The following is a 14535-nucleotide window of genomic DNA, read 5'->3' on the forward strand; positions in this document are numbered from 1 at the left end:
AGAGTTGCTGGTGGTCCTGGGATCTTACACATCTGGCTGCAACAACTTAGTTCTTTTTTTTTTTTTTTTTTTTTTTTTGAGATGGAGTCTTGCTCTGTCACCCAGGCTGGAGTGCAGTGACACAATCTCAGCTCACTGCAAGCTCTACCTCCTGGATTCACACCAGTCTCCTGCCTCAGCCTCCTGAGTAGCTGGGACTACAGGTGTCTGCCACCACGCCCGGCTAATTTTTTTTTTTTTTTTGTATTTTTAGTAGAGACAGGATTTCACCACGTTAGCCAGGATGGTCTCGATCTCCTAACCTCGTGATCCGCCCGCCTCGGCCTCCCAAAGTGTTGGGATTACAGGCATGAGCCACCACGCCCAGCCATTTCATTATGATTAAGTGGACACATAGGTCAGCCATTCAGAAGGGGAAGTGACTGTCTTATTTCTTGCTGATCAGTTTAAGTTTTCTTTCTCCTATGTTTCAGCTGCATTTAGTTCACTGGAATTCTGTGAAATACCAAAATTACAAGGAAGCTGTCGTGGGAGAGGACGGCTTGGCTGTGATAGGCGTGTTTTTAAAGGTAATCGTTTGCTGGGGTGTAGGTCTAATGAAGAAAGTGGTGATCCATCATTAGGATTGCTTTTTTTTTTGAGACGGGATCTCGCTGTGTCACACAGGCTGGAGTGCAGTGGCACAGTCTTGGCTCATTGCAACTTCCAGCTCCTGGGTTCAAGTGATTCGCCTGCCTCAGCCTCCCCGGTAGCTGGGACTATAGGAGTATGCCACCACACCCAGCTAATTTTTTATATTTTTAGTAGAGACAGGGTTTCACCATATTGGCCAGGCTGGTCTCGAACTCCTGACCTTAGATGATCCGCCTACCTCGGCCTCCCAAAGTGCTAGGATGGCAGGCGTGAGCCACCGCACCTGGCCTAGGATTGCTTTTAAAACGTGGTGTATTTACAGTGCAGCGAGCTTCCCCGCCCATCCACTGTCTTTTCAGCTAACCCCTTGTGTGTCTGCCATGCAGCTCGGGGCCCATCATCAGACGCTGCAGAGGCTGGTGGACATCTTGCCGGAAATAAAACATAAGGTAAGCTGCATATTTGAAATCAGCAGGCCAGGCGCGGAGGCTCACGCCTGTAATCCCAGCACTTTGGGAGGCTGAGGCAGGTGGATCACCTGAGGTCGGGAGTTCGAGACCAGCCTGACCAACATGGAGACACCCCCGTCTCCACTAAAAATACAAAATCAGCCGGGTGTGGTGGCGCATGCCTGCAATCCTAGCTACTCGGGAGGCTGAGGCAGGAGAATCGTTTGAACCCAGAGGTGGAGGTTGCAGTGAGCTGAGATCACGCCATTGCACTCCAGCCTGGGTGACAAGAGTGAAACTCCATCTCAAAAAAAAAAAAAAAAAGAAAAAAAGAAAAGAAAGAAATCAGCATAATTTGACAAGCAAAATTGTTTAGCGCAGCGATTCATTTGCAAGGAAAAAGAAACGGCATGGTGGAAAGAGCCCCACCGAGGGGCTGTGGTTCCAGTTCTGGGAACGGGATTCTGCAGGGTTCATGCTCGCGTGTCCACAGCTGGCTGTCTCTGACTTCGAATGCGTCACCACTACTCTGGGACCCTGTTTCCTCCTCCATAAAATAAGGGTGTTGGGCTCAATGGAAGTTCCCAAAATTCAGCCATGCAGGCAAGATCGTGAAGACATTTGACATATCTGCCTGCCAATGGGACAACTTTCTACTGAATATTTTTCTTTTCTTTTCTTTTCTTTTTTTTCTGAGGAGTCTCCCTCTGTCACTCAGGCTGGAATGCAGTGGCGTGATCTCGGCTCACTGCAACCTCCGCCTCCTGGGTTCAAGCAATTTTCTTGCCTCAGCCTCCCACGTAGCTGGGACAATAGATGCACACCACCACACCCAGCTAATTTTTGTATTTTTAGTAGAGACGGGGTTTCACCATGTTGGCCAGGCTGGTCTCAAACTGCTGACTTCAGGTAATCCGCCCGCCTCGGCCTCCCAAGGTGCTGGGATTACAGGTGTGAATCACATTAAGTACAGCCTACTTAATATTTTTCATTAAATTGATTAGCTTGAAAAATTTTTAGCCTTGTCCTGGGTGAGGTGATGATATTCACTAATGATAAAGTTTGTTTTAAAACAGATTGAAACAAAAACCTCAAATCCCTAAGTAATAACATTTAAGAATGTTGACTCATGTACCACCCAGCACTCTCCTTGAACAGTCCCTGTCTGACTCCAAGCCCAAGGGCAGAGAGAACAGAGAGAAAACTGCCCAAATCCGCCCAGCTCTCCATACACTTCCCGGCATGCAGCGCAGCTGGAAAAGATGGCGGGGACCAGAGTGTCGCCTTTCTCCAAGATCAGCTGAGAAAAGGCTTTGAGGGGGAAGGAGAAATTCCAAAGAAATGTAGTTTATTTATTCAGCAGCAAACAAAAGAATTCCAGGGCAGAAGGAGTCAACGCAAGCCTCAGATGTGCGGACGGATGAGGCTTCAACCTGTGTTAACAATGGTGCGGTCGGGTCCAGATGGAGCTGGGGCAAGCCCTTCCTCGCGGTTCAAGGAGCCGTTTGATCTGTACGTGGCCTTTGCCTTGACGCTGGCTTCGGGGTGGCCTCCTGGGACTGGGACCAGATCACCCCCCGCCGCCCCATCTGCCTGCTCGGGAACTTCGCAAGGCCACGGTTCTGAGAGCTCTGACGTCCTGTCCTCTTCCTCCGCGCGGGTCCACACCCGGAGGAAACCTGGGGAGGGGATGTTTTCCCAGCGAGCCTCCACCTCCCACACCGGGGGTCCCACCTTTTGGTGGGAAAGAAAAGAGCTGGCTGTGAAGGACGCTTTACCCAAGGGCTGTTTTCCTCCCGGGGAAGGTTCTGGAGCATTTCTTTCCCATGGGGTAAGTCAGAATTTTCTAGGCAAACCGCAGGGGAGGAATGATGCCAGGGACAGGGGAAGAAGTGCCACCGGGGCCTCAGCTCTGGTCCTGATGCCGATCTCTGGGCTCATCCCCTCAGCTGAAAATAAAGAGTTAGACTCTTTTTTTCTTTTTTTTTTCTTTTTTTTTGAGGTAGAGTCTCACTCTGTTGCCCAGGCTGGAGTGCAATGGCACGACCTCGGCTCACTGCAACCTCCGCCTTCCAGATTCAAGTGATTCTCCTGCCTCAACCTCCTGAGTAGCTGGAAGTACCAGCGCCCACCACCATGCCTGGCTAATTCTTGTATTTTTGGTAGAGAGGGGGGTTTCACCATGTTGGCCAGGTGATCCTAACACTTTGGGAGGCCAAGGCAGGCAGACCACCTTAGGTCAGGAGTTCGAGACCAGCCTGGCCAACATGATGAAAGCCCATCTCTACTAAAACCACAAAATTTAGCCAGGCATGGTGGCGGGTGCCTGTAATCCCAGCTACTCAGGAGGCTGAGGTAGGAGAATTGCTTGAATCTGGGAGGTGGAGGTTGCAGTGAGCCAAGATCGTGCCACTACACTCCAGGCTGAGTGACACAGCGAGACTCATTTCAAAAAAAAAAGAAAAAAAAGACCTTAGGAGGTAAAAGGCCTAGCCTTGGGGGCAAGAGTCTGTGCTTCGTGGGTCAGGGACTGGGAAGAGACTTGAACAACCGTCTCATCTAGAGGCTCCTGTCCTAGGACTTCTGGGAGCTTCTCCCATAGCACAGTGTATCAGAGAGCCCCACAGTTGGACTCCTGGTTCCAGAGCCCTGATCCACCACTCCTGAGCCACGCACCTCTGAGCCTCACCTTCCTCGCCTGTGAAATGGAGATATTAAACATCCACAGTAGCCCGGGCGTGGTGGCTCACACCTGTAATCCCAGCACTTAGGGAGGCCGAGGTGGGTAGATCACCTGAGGTCAGGAGTTCAAGACCAGCCTGGCCAACGTGGCAAAACCGCGTCTGTACTCAAAATACAAAAATTAGCTGGATATAGTGGCACACTCCTGTAATCCCAGCTACTCAGGAGGCTGAGGCAGGAGAATCGCTTGAACCCAGGAGACAGAGGTTGCAGTGAGCCGAGATCGTGCCACTGCACTCCAGTCTGGGCGACAGCTCGAGAATCCGTCTCCAAAAAAAAAAATCCACACGAGAGCAGCATTCTCACCATGTAATGGAATAAGGAGCATGTCTGGTTCTTGGTTAAGTGTGCAGTTGAGTTTAAGGCCCAGCTGTGGCCAGCACTCACACACACGCGTCTGCTGTGGAATGCACAGGCTGCTGCTGCCCGTCACAAAACGAAAATCTGCCAGCCCAATCACTAAGGTTAAAATCGCTTTTTGTTGCTGCGGGTACTTTCAGTCAGCTGATTCCCAGAGAGAGCTATTACCTTTTGGGAGTCCGTGAAACTTTAGAATGATGGCCTTGTGATGGAAAATGCTAGAAGTGTGGTTGAATCTAACTCCTGATTGGAGGGCAGTGCAGGGCAGGACGGGGCTGTGGTGGCCTCAGGCTCAAGGGCAGATGGCCTTGGCTTCGAATCCCAGCTCTGCCACTCACCCCCAAGGACTCAGCAGTCTTCACCTAGGGACGGGCTCACCTGCAGCTTCTGGGCTGCTTTCCTGGTTTCCTCCAGTTAAGGAACAAACTGTCCTGAACTAGGGCAGGAAAGACCAGAGTCATGTAGTCCCCATCATCTCTCCTGGTTCCAGGCTGGTCCGGGCCCTGCTGTGGGACTGACTCGGCAGAGACCCTCCAGGAATGCCTGCCACGGTCGCGCCCTGGGGACCCAGCTGGCTTCTATGCAGTGCTCAGGGCTCCCAGGTGCATTTCCAGAGACAGCCAGAGGGACACGATGTCCTTTTCTGCCCTGGCTTCCAGAGTCACAAAGCACTGCTCCTGCAGCATCCTGTTCACCACTCCCACCAGGCTCAGGGCAAGGGGACATCACCCCACACCTCGGTGGGAGGGGTTCAAAGAAGCGACAGCCCTCCACATAAATTATCACACTGAATCTTCCAATCACTCCACGGGGCAGGGCCTGTGATTCATCTGTCTTGCACATACAGGGAAACCAAAGCTCAGAGAGGCAGAGAAGGCCTTGCCCGGGCACACAGCTGGCAGGTGAAGAGCCCGTTTCAAAACCCAGGAAGTGGGTCCATGGAGCCTGAACTCCCAATCATCCCAGCGCCCACCTCCCACGTGCAGTCAGAACCCAGGCTGAGCCGCAGCCCCTGCTGCACACTTCTGAGCTTTTCAGCAGCTTAGAGGGAAACACAGGCAGTGTCTGTAATGAAAACCACATCAGGCGCTGCCTGGAAGCCCGGACCCCCACCCCCACCCTCACCCCCAGCGCCATCCCATCTGCACGGGCCTCTACCAGTGCCGACCTCTCACTATGCTCTCAGCTCCCAGCATGCAGGCACAGCCCCATTGTGGCCCCGGTGACCCTGGGCAGACGATACCAGAATGGTGACCTCGAGGCTTCACCTTTGACCCTCTCACCATAGCCAGAAGTTTTGGCAAAAACTGCCCACAGAGGGTCCCCACCCTCCATGCCAAGCTGCAAGCTCCTCAGGGTGCTGGGGCCCCCCCTCGTCCCTGCCTTCACAAGAGTCAGGGCTACAGGGAAGTTGTCTGCCTTGTGGAGTTGGAAACAGCCCACCAGGTCCAGGGGATCCAGGGAATGGCTCTATGCCCTTGTGGGGGCTCTTCTAACTTTGGTGACAGCAGCAGCAGCACCTACCGAACCCCACGCCCATGTGGCAGGCACTGACGGAAGCCCATTACAGCCACCACGCTGCCTGTCATTCACCTGGGGAAACTGAGACTCTAAGAGGACAAAACAAGGGCAGAGTTAGGCTGGGTGGGGCTTGATGTTCATAAGATGTGGGGTCCTGTTTAAGAGAAAGAAGACAAAACCAGGAATAGGGCAGTGGCTCACGCCTATAATCCCAGCACTTTGGGAGGCTGAGGCGGGCAGATTACCTGAGGTCAGGAGTTTGAGACCAGCCTGACCAACATAGAGAAACCCCATCTCTATTAAAAATACAAAATAAGCCAAGTGTGATGGCGCATGCGTGTAATCCCAGCTACTAGGGAGGCTAAGGCAGGAGCATCGCTTGAACTGGAGAGGTGGAGGTTGTGGTGAGCTGAGATCGTGCCATTGCACTCCAGCCTGAGCAACAGGAGCGAAACTGTGTCTCAAAAAAAATAAATAAATAAAAGAAAAGAAAAGTGGAAGAAGTCACCAACCCACTTCTGCCAGCAAAGGCTTGTGGTGCTTTCCACAAGTAGCTGGGCCATCCGTGCTCAGACACGGGATGTGATGATCTTCAGCCTCATTGGTGTGCTCACCGGTGTCCCATTCTAGCTGTCTGGGGCTCAGCACACGCATAAAGGTAGGGCCCGAACTTGCTTTGGGGGCCCCGAGGGGGAGCGCCTTTCTGTAACCACATGGCTGCTCCAGCCCTCATGCATCTTAGAGACAGGACAGGAACTCCTGGGGGTGATGAGGCAACACACAGGCTTCCTCTTCTCAGCCCAAGGCTAGAAAGCTTAATTGGCAAGAAACCTGCACGCAGTGGAATGGCTGGGGCCTGCCGCTCCCCCGAATGATTCCTGCAGCCCTGGGGAGGGAGGGAAGAGCGTGCACCTCGGAACGGGCCAGGCCTCAGTGGCCCTGACTGGCAACATGGCTTTGGGCAAGTTGTTTATATCCGTCTGTCTGTCTTCATCAGTAAACTAGAAATACTTCTCAAAGGGTTGTTCTGAAGATTTGAAGTAGTTGCTCAGAAAGTGACTGGCACATCTATGCCCTGGGAGTGGGGACATGTGGCAGACAGGAGGAGACAGACATCTCAGGGGACACCCACCTATTACCCATGTGCACAGAGCAACGTCTCACTGAACACCGGCCTGTTACCCACGTGCACAAGCAGCCTGCTCCTTCACAGCCCAGCTAGACCGTGCAATGGGGCGTCAACCCAGCTAGATCATGCAATGAGATATTTCTTAGCAGTCAGAAAGGACACAGTTCTAACTCACGCTGCGGTGTGGGTGAGCCTCAAAAGCACCATGCTAAGTGAGAGACACAAGACACAAATGTTCCACATGTTACATGACTCAGTTCCTATGAAACCCACAGAGACAGAAGTAGCAGGGCGGGGGTGGGGACGGGAGCGAAAAAGTACCAAGCTTCCTCCTCGAGGTGCTGAAAATGTTCTAAAATTGACGCGGGATGGCTGCACAACCGTGAATATACCCAAAACCATAGAATTGTACACTTCTTATTTACTATTTTTTTTTTTGAGACGGAGTTTCACTCTTGTTGCCCAGGCTGGAGTGCAACGGCATGATCTCAGCTCACTGCAACCTCTGCCTCCCAGATTAAGGTGATTCTCCTGCCTCAGCCTCCCGAGTAGCTGGGATTACAGGCGTGCGCCACCACGCCTGGCTAATTTTGTATTTTTAGTAGAGACGCAGTTTCGCCATGGTGGTCAGGCTGGTCTCAAACTCCCGACCTCAGGTGATCCACCCGCCTTGGCCTCCCAAAGTGCTGGGATTACAGGCAAGAGCCACCGTGCCCATCCTATTTACTTATTTTAAGAAAGGATCTCACTCCGTCACACAGGCTAGAGTACAGTGGTATGATCACAGCTCACTGCAGCCTCGACCTCCAGGGCTCAAGCCATCCTCCCACCTCAGCCTCCCCACTACCTGGGGTCAAAGGCATGTACCACTGCACCTGGCTAGTTTTTGTATTTTTTGTAGAGTCAGGGTCTTGTTATATTGCTTAGGCTGGTCTCAAACTCCTAGCCTCAAGCAGTCCTCCCACGTCAACCTCCCAAAGTGCTGGGATTACAGGCATGAGCCGTCGCACCCAACCAGGTTGTACACTTTAGATGGGAGAGTTGCATGGCATGTCAATTCTGTCACAATAATGCTGTGGGTTTTGTTGCTGTTGTTGTTGTTGTTTGAGACAGAGTCTCTCTCTGTTGCCCAGGCTGGAGTGCAATGGTGCGATCTTGGCTCACTACAACCTCTATCTCCTGTGCTAAAGCAATTCTTGTGTCTCAGCCTCCCGAGTAGCTGGGATTACAGGCACCCACCACCATGCCTGGTTAATTTTTGTATTTTTACTAGAGACGGAGTTTCGCCATTGTTGGTCAGGCTGGTCTTGAACTCCTGACATCAGGTGATCTGCCTGCCTTGGCCTCCCAAAGTGCTGTGATTACAGCCATGAGCCACTGCGGCCAGCCTATAATGCTGTTTTTTTTAAATTAACTGGATAATTATAAACGTGAACATGTGTGCACACAACTGATGCATGTGTCTGGCGCCATGGACACTCCCAGGCTTCCTTCTGGTAGCTCAGCTGCTTCTCTTGACCCTGACCCTCACTGCTTGATGTTAGGAGACAAGCCCAAGGCATCTGGGTTGACAGCTTCCACCTGGGAAGGCCAGGGCCCAGCAAAGTCAAGGTGATATGGCTGAGCAGGGAGGCTGCCTTCCTTGCAGACAGGGACTCTGTCACTTCAAACTGGACTCTTGTCCCACAGTGCTGGCCAGGGGCAGGTGCAGAATTGTGCTTGGTTGGCATGGGACGCTGATGAGGGCTGTGTTGCGGCCAGGCCCAACCACCATGAGCCGAGATCACGCCACGGCACTCCAGCCTGGAAGACAGAGTGAGACTCTGCCTCAAAAAAATTAAAAAAATAAAAAGTTATAAATAGAACTACCCTATGATTCAGCAATCACACACTTCTGGGTATATATCCAGAAGAGCTGGCTGGGCCCAGTGGCTTATGCCTGTAATCCCAATATTTTGAGAGGCCAAAGCAGGAGGATCACTTGAGCCCAGGAGATGGAGAACAGCCTGGGCAAGATGGCAAGACCCCCTGGCTACAAACAATTAATTTTAAACCCTGGTGTGGTGTCCCGGCTACTTGGGAGACTGAGGCGGGGGGATCGCTTGAGCCTAGGAATTAGAGCCTGCAGTGAGCTATGATGGCGTCATTGCACTGCTGCCTGGGTGACAAAGTAAGACCCTGACTCTTTTGTTTGTTTTTTGGCTGTGAGGGTATTCAGTGCAAAATAATCCTGTCTGATTTTACTGAGGTGGCTGGCCATGTCCACGACAAAATCTGCCTCTAAACTGGAATTTGGTTGCTGACCCAGCCCGAACCTCGGCTTTCTTGTCAGCACCAGGTGCACAGCACTCCATCTGTGGGTATCTCTGTCGGCTTCCCCTCTTGTGAGTGTTGCAGGTCGTCCACCCTCCAGACCTTTAGGCCGAGGCCTGCCAGACCCTGGACGGCTGCAGCATAGGGTGGCAGGCACAGTTTCCAGGGACAGATGAAGGTAATCACGGAGATACTGGATACCCTCACTGGTAAGGTAGCAGTAGAAACGTCTGCAGGCAAGCCGGGCGCGGTGGCTCACACCTGTAATCCCAGCACTTTGGGAGGCCGAGGTGGGCGGATCACGAGGTCAGGAGATCGAGACCATCCCGTCTAACATGGTGAAACCCCATCTCTACTAAAAATGCAAAAAATTTGCCAGGCGTGGTGGCGGGCACCTACAGTCCCAGCTACTGGGGAGGCTGAGGCAGGAGAATGGCATGAACCCAGGAGGCAGAGCTTGCAGTGAGCCGAGATCGCACCACTGCACTCCAGCCTGGGCGACAGAGCGAGACTCCATCTCAAAAAAAAAAGCAACAATGCAGGGACTCCTGACACATGCTCCAATGTGGATAAACCTGAAGGACATTATGCCCAGTGAAATAAGCCAGATACAAAAGACAAAAACCACAGGATCCTACCCACATCAGGTCCCCGGAGTCCTCAGATTCAGAGAGACGGAAGCGGAATGGTGGGTGCCAGGCCTGGGGGAGGAAGCTGGACTTAGTGTTTAGTGGGGTCAGGACAGAATTTGAGTTTGGGATGATGGAAAAGTCCTGGAGACGGATGGTGGAGACGGTTGCACTACAATGTGACTGCATTTAATGCCATCAAACTTTACACTTAAAAATGGTTAAGATGGGCCAGGCATGGTGGCTCATGACTGTCATCCCAGCACTGTGGGAGGCTGAGGCAGGTGAATCACCTGAGGTAGGGAGTTCAAAACCAGCCTGACCAACATGAAGAAACGCTGTCTCTACTAAAAATACAAAATTAGCGGGTGCGGTGGCGGGCGCCTGTAATCCCAGGTACTCAGGAGGCTGAGGCAGGAGAATCACTTGAGCCTGGGAGGTGAAGGGTTGCAGTGAGCCAAGATTGCACCGTTGCACTCCAGCTTGGGCAACAAGAGCAAAACTCCATCTCAAAAAAAAAAAAAAAAGGTTAAGATGGTAAATTTTATGTTATGTATATTTTATCACAATAAAAAGTAATATTTTTTGCAGCCAAGTTATGCTAAAAGAAATGGCTTTATTTTTATTTTTTATTATTTATTTATTAATTATTATTATTATTATTATCTGAGACAGAGTCTCACTCTGTTGCCCAGGCTGGAGTGCAGTGGCGTGATCTCGGCTCATGGCAACCTCTGTCTCCTGGGCTCAAGTGATTCTCCTGCCTCTGCCTCCTGAGTAGCTGGGACTACAGGCGCCCACCACCACATCTGGATAATTTTTGTATTTGTAGTAGAGACAGGGTTTCACCATATTGACCAGGCTGGTCTCGAACTCCTGACCTCAGGTGATCCACCCACCTCGGCCTCCCAAAGTGCTGAGATTACAGGGGTCAGCTACTGCACCCCAAGAAATGACTTCAAAAGGAAAAATGTAAGCACCAACGTAAGCTGGTATAATGTAACTCCCACCAATGTAAGTTGGCAGGAATCCTTGCTCTGTATAGAAGGGTCACATTTTCTCACCACTCCTTCCAAGTGTGACAGCAGTGGCCTCATGGCCTTATCTCGGGGAAAGTTCTTCCTTCCAAGCCCCATGAAGGCCTCACATGCTGAGATAAGGTGGAAGCTCCTAGTCTCGCCTGAGGACCGACACGGCCTGTGCTTCTCGGTCTCTCAGGACGCGTGGGCGGCCATGCGCCCCTTTGACCCCTCCAGGCTGCTGCCCACCTGCTGGGATTACTGGACCTACGCGGGCTCGCTCACCACCCCGCCACTGACCGAGTCGGTCACCTGGATCATCCAGAAGGAGCCTGTTGAAGTGGCCCCAAGCCAGGTGAGCCGTGCCCATAACTGGCATGATGGCGCTTCATGAACGGTGTCTCTCTTGCTTGGCAGCGTCACTAACATGCTGCATAAGAGCATTGTGGAGTTATATATATTCTTTCATGCATTTAGGGCGTTCTTACACAAGAAGAAATTTCCAATTGAAGTAGGAGCTTGTTGAGATTGGACAGCGGTTCCAGTGATCACAGCGAGCATGTTCTGAGCATTGCCCTAATCTTTCACACACACACACACACACGAGGCATTCATGGGAGTGTCCCAGGGTCATGGGTCTGCATGGTTTTTGTTTTCTTCCTTTTTCTTTTTCTTTTTTTTTTTTTTTTTTGAGACGGAATCTTGCTCTGTCGCCCAGGCTGGAGTACAGTGGCGCAATCTCGGCTCACTGCAAGCTCCGCCTCCCAGGTTCATGCCATTGTCCTGCCTCAGCCTCTCCGAGTAGCTGGGACTACAGGCGGCCGCCACCACGCCCAGCTAATTTTTTGTATTTTTTAGTAGAGACGGGGTTTCACTGTGGTCTCGATCTCCTGACCTCGTGATCCGCCCGCCTCGGCCTCCCAAAGTGCTGGGATTACAAGCGTGAGCCACCACGCCCAGCCTGTTTTCTTCCTTTTTCTTTTCTTTTCTTTTTTTTTTTTTTTTTTTTGAGACAGAGTCTCGCTCTGTCGCCCAGGCTGGAGTGCAGCGGCGCAATCTCGGCTCACTGCAACCTCCACCTCCTGGGTTTAAGCAATTCTCCTGCCTCAGCCTCCGGAATAGCTGGGATTAGAGGCACCCATCACCACGCCTGGCTAATTTTTGTGTTTTTAGTAGAGACAGGGTTTCACCAGGTTGGCCAGACTGGTCTTGAACTCTTGACCTCACGTGATCTGCGTGATCTGCCCACCTCAGCCTCCCACGGTGCTGGATTCCAGGCATGAGCCACCGAGCCCGGCCTCCTTTTCCTTATCTAAATAGTTTCATTGCTTTTTTTTTTTTCAAAAATTAGTTAATAATATTTGTATACATTTTTTAAAGTTATACTCTTGGGATGGGCGTCATGGCTCATGCCCATAATTTTAGCACTTAAAGAGGCCAAGGCAGGCAGATCACTTGAGGCCAGGAGTTCGAGACCAGCCTGACCAACATGGTGAAACCCTGTCTCTACTAAAACTACAAAATTAGCCAGGCGTGGTGGTGCACGCCTGTAATATCAGCTGTTTGGGAGGCTGGGGCAAGAGAATAACTTGAAGCCAGGAGGCAGAGGCTGCAGTGAGCCGAGATCGCGCCCCTGCACTCCAGCCTGGACAACAAGAACAAAACTCCATCTCAAATAAATAAATAAATAAAAATACAAAAATTAGCCAGGCATGGTGGCATGTGCCTGTAGTCCCAGCTACTTGGGAGGCTGAGGTAGGAGAATCACTTGAACCTGGAAGGCAGAGGTTGCAGTGAGCTGAGATCGTACCATTGCACTCCAGCTTGGGCAACAGAGTGAGACTCTGTCTCAAAAAATAAATAAATAAAAGTTATACCATCATTTTTTTCTGGAAACCTTAAGAATCTGTAGCAATTCTGTCTGTCCAAGGCAGTTTAGAGCCACAAGTGTGCTCCGTATGCCCCGCCCCCGCCCGGCAGACGTTTCTCAGCAGTCGCAGCAGGACTTAGCATCTCTGGTTCATCTCTTTCCGAGGGCTCCAGGTGAGCTCTTAGAGGGTCTTTCAGTCTCCTGAGCCTGTGAAAATATTCCCTTATGTACAAACCATGGCATGATGTCATTTGCACTTGGAGATGTGGGAGGCAGAATATCTGCCTGCCTCCAAACCAGAGCTGTTGGACATGGGGAAGGCTTTTGTTGAAGGTGGCCCCTTGTCAGCAAGGCCCTTATGCCACTCAACAAGCATATATGTGACAAGTGTCCATTCTGGGTCTGTGCCACCAGGAGAGGGTGGGAGGTGGGCAGGTGTGGAGGGGCGGCACAGGAATAGGGCATTCGTCTCAGAACACTGCTGTCTGGTAGGAAAGTAGAAGCAAAGCCAATAGTATTAAGCCAGGGTGGCTGGTGTCATATAAAAATGCAGGACAGGAGCCCCTTATCCTGAGCAGGGGAGCCAGGAAGGCACCTGTCCTGGAAGGTGGGGAGTTTTCCAGGGGAGGAGAAAGGCTGCCTTTCTGAGACAGTCAACAAGTGTGCAGACCACAAATGTGGATGAGCACACCACGGTCACGGCCCAGGAGGCCACGTGCACCATGCGCGTGCAACTCTAGGGGGCGCTGGATCATCACGCAGGGGTAACTGGCCCAGTATGCCGTCAGCATGTAGGCATAATCTCACTTCTGAATTTAATCAAATGCGTGAGTTACCTCACAGAGTTCATAAGTATATTCTGTGAACAAGTGAGATAATACATAAAAGTCTTTTTTTTTTTTTTTTTTTTTTTTGAGACAGAGTTTCCCTCTTGTTGCCCAGGCTGGAGTTCAATGGTGCGATCTCGGCTCACCACAACCTCTGCCTCCCGGGTTTAAGCGCTTCTCCTGCCTTAGCCTCCCAAGTAGCTGGGATTACAGGCATGTGCCACCACACCTGGCTAATTTTGTATTTTTAGTAGAGATGGGGTTTCTCCATGTTGGCCAGGCTGGTTTCAAACCCCTGACTTCAGGTGATTCACCCACCTCGGCCTCCCAAAGTGCTGGAATTGCAGGCATGAGCCACCACACCTGGTTAATTTTGTATTTTTAATAGAGACGGGGTTTCTCCATGTTGGCCAGGCTGGTCTCAAACTCCTGACCTCAGGTGATTAACCCACCTCGGCCTCCCAAAGTGCTGGGATTACAGGCGTGAGGCACCGCATCCAGCCATAAAAAGTAGTCTTTTAGTTCCTTGAGTGAAAAGTAAATTCAAATGTTAATTTAGCATTTGCATTATATGTGTTAGTTACCTATTGCTGTGTAACAAATAGTTCCAAAACATAGTGGCTTTAGAAAACAATCATTTGGGGCGGGTGCAGTAGCTCATGCCTGTAATCTTAGCACTTTGGGGGCCGAGGCGGGTGGATCACCTGAGGTCAGGAGTTCCAGACCAGCCTGACCAACATGGCGAAACCCTGTTTCTGCTAAAAATACAAAATTAGACCGGGTGTGGTGGCTCACGCCTATAATCCCAGTACTTTGGGAGGCCAAGGCAGGTGGATAACCTGAGGTCAGGAGTTTGAGAGCAGCCTGACCAACATGGAGAAACCCCATCTCTACTAAAAATACAAAATTAGCTGGGCGTGGTGGCGCATGCCTGTAATCCCAGCTACTCAGGAGGCTGAGGCAGGAGAATCCGTTGAACGAATGAGGTGGAGGTTGCAGTGAGCACAGATCACACCACTGCACTCCAGTCTGGGCAACAAGAG

At 51.3% G+C, this 14535-nt stretch overlaps 1 protein-coding gene across 2 annotated transcripts in view; it reads left to right on the forward strand.

The window, feature by feature from the left end:
- CA5A (carbonic anhydrase 5A) overlaps positions 1–14535 on the forward strand; it is a 58135-nt gene that overhangs the window by 32082 nt on the left and 11518 nt on the right. For both annotated transcript variants that reach the window (XM_032156229.2, XM_032156228.2), the window contains exons 4-6: positions 474–569; positions 1020–1082; positions 10995–11150. In XM_032156229.2, the coding sequence (XP_032012120.1) occupies positions 474–569; positions 1020–1082; positions 10995–11150 (315 nt within the window). The remainder of the gene's footprint in view (positions 1–473; positions 570–1019; positions 1083–10994; positions 11151–14535) is intronic.

This window comes from Hylobates moloch, unplaced genomic scaffold (assembly GCF_009828535.3).
Source record: "Hylobates moloch isolate HMO894 unplaced genomic scaffold, HMol_V3 SCAFFOLD_6, whole genome shotgun sequence".
Classification (NCBI taxonomy): domain Eukaryota; kingdom Metazoa; phylum Chordata; class Mammalia; order Primates; family Hylobatidae; genus Hylobates; species Hylobates moloch.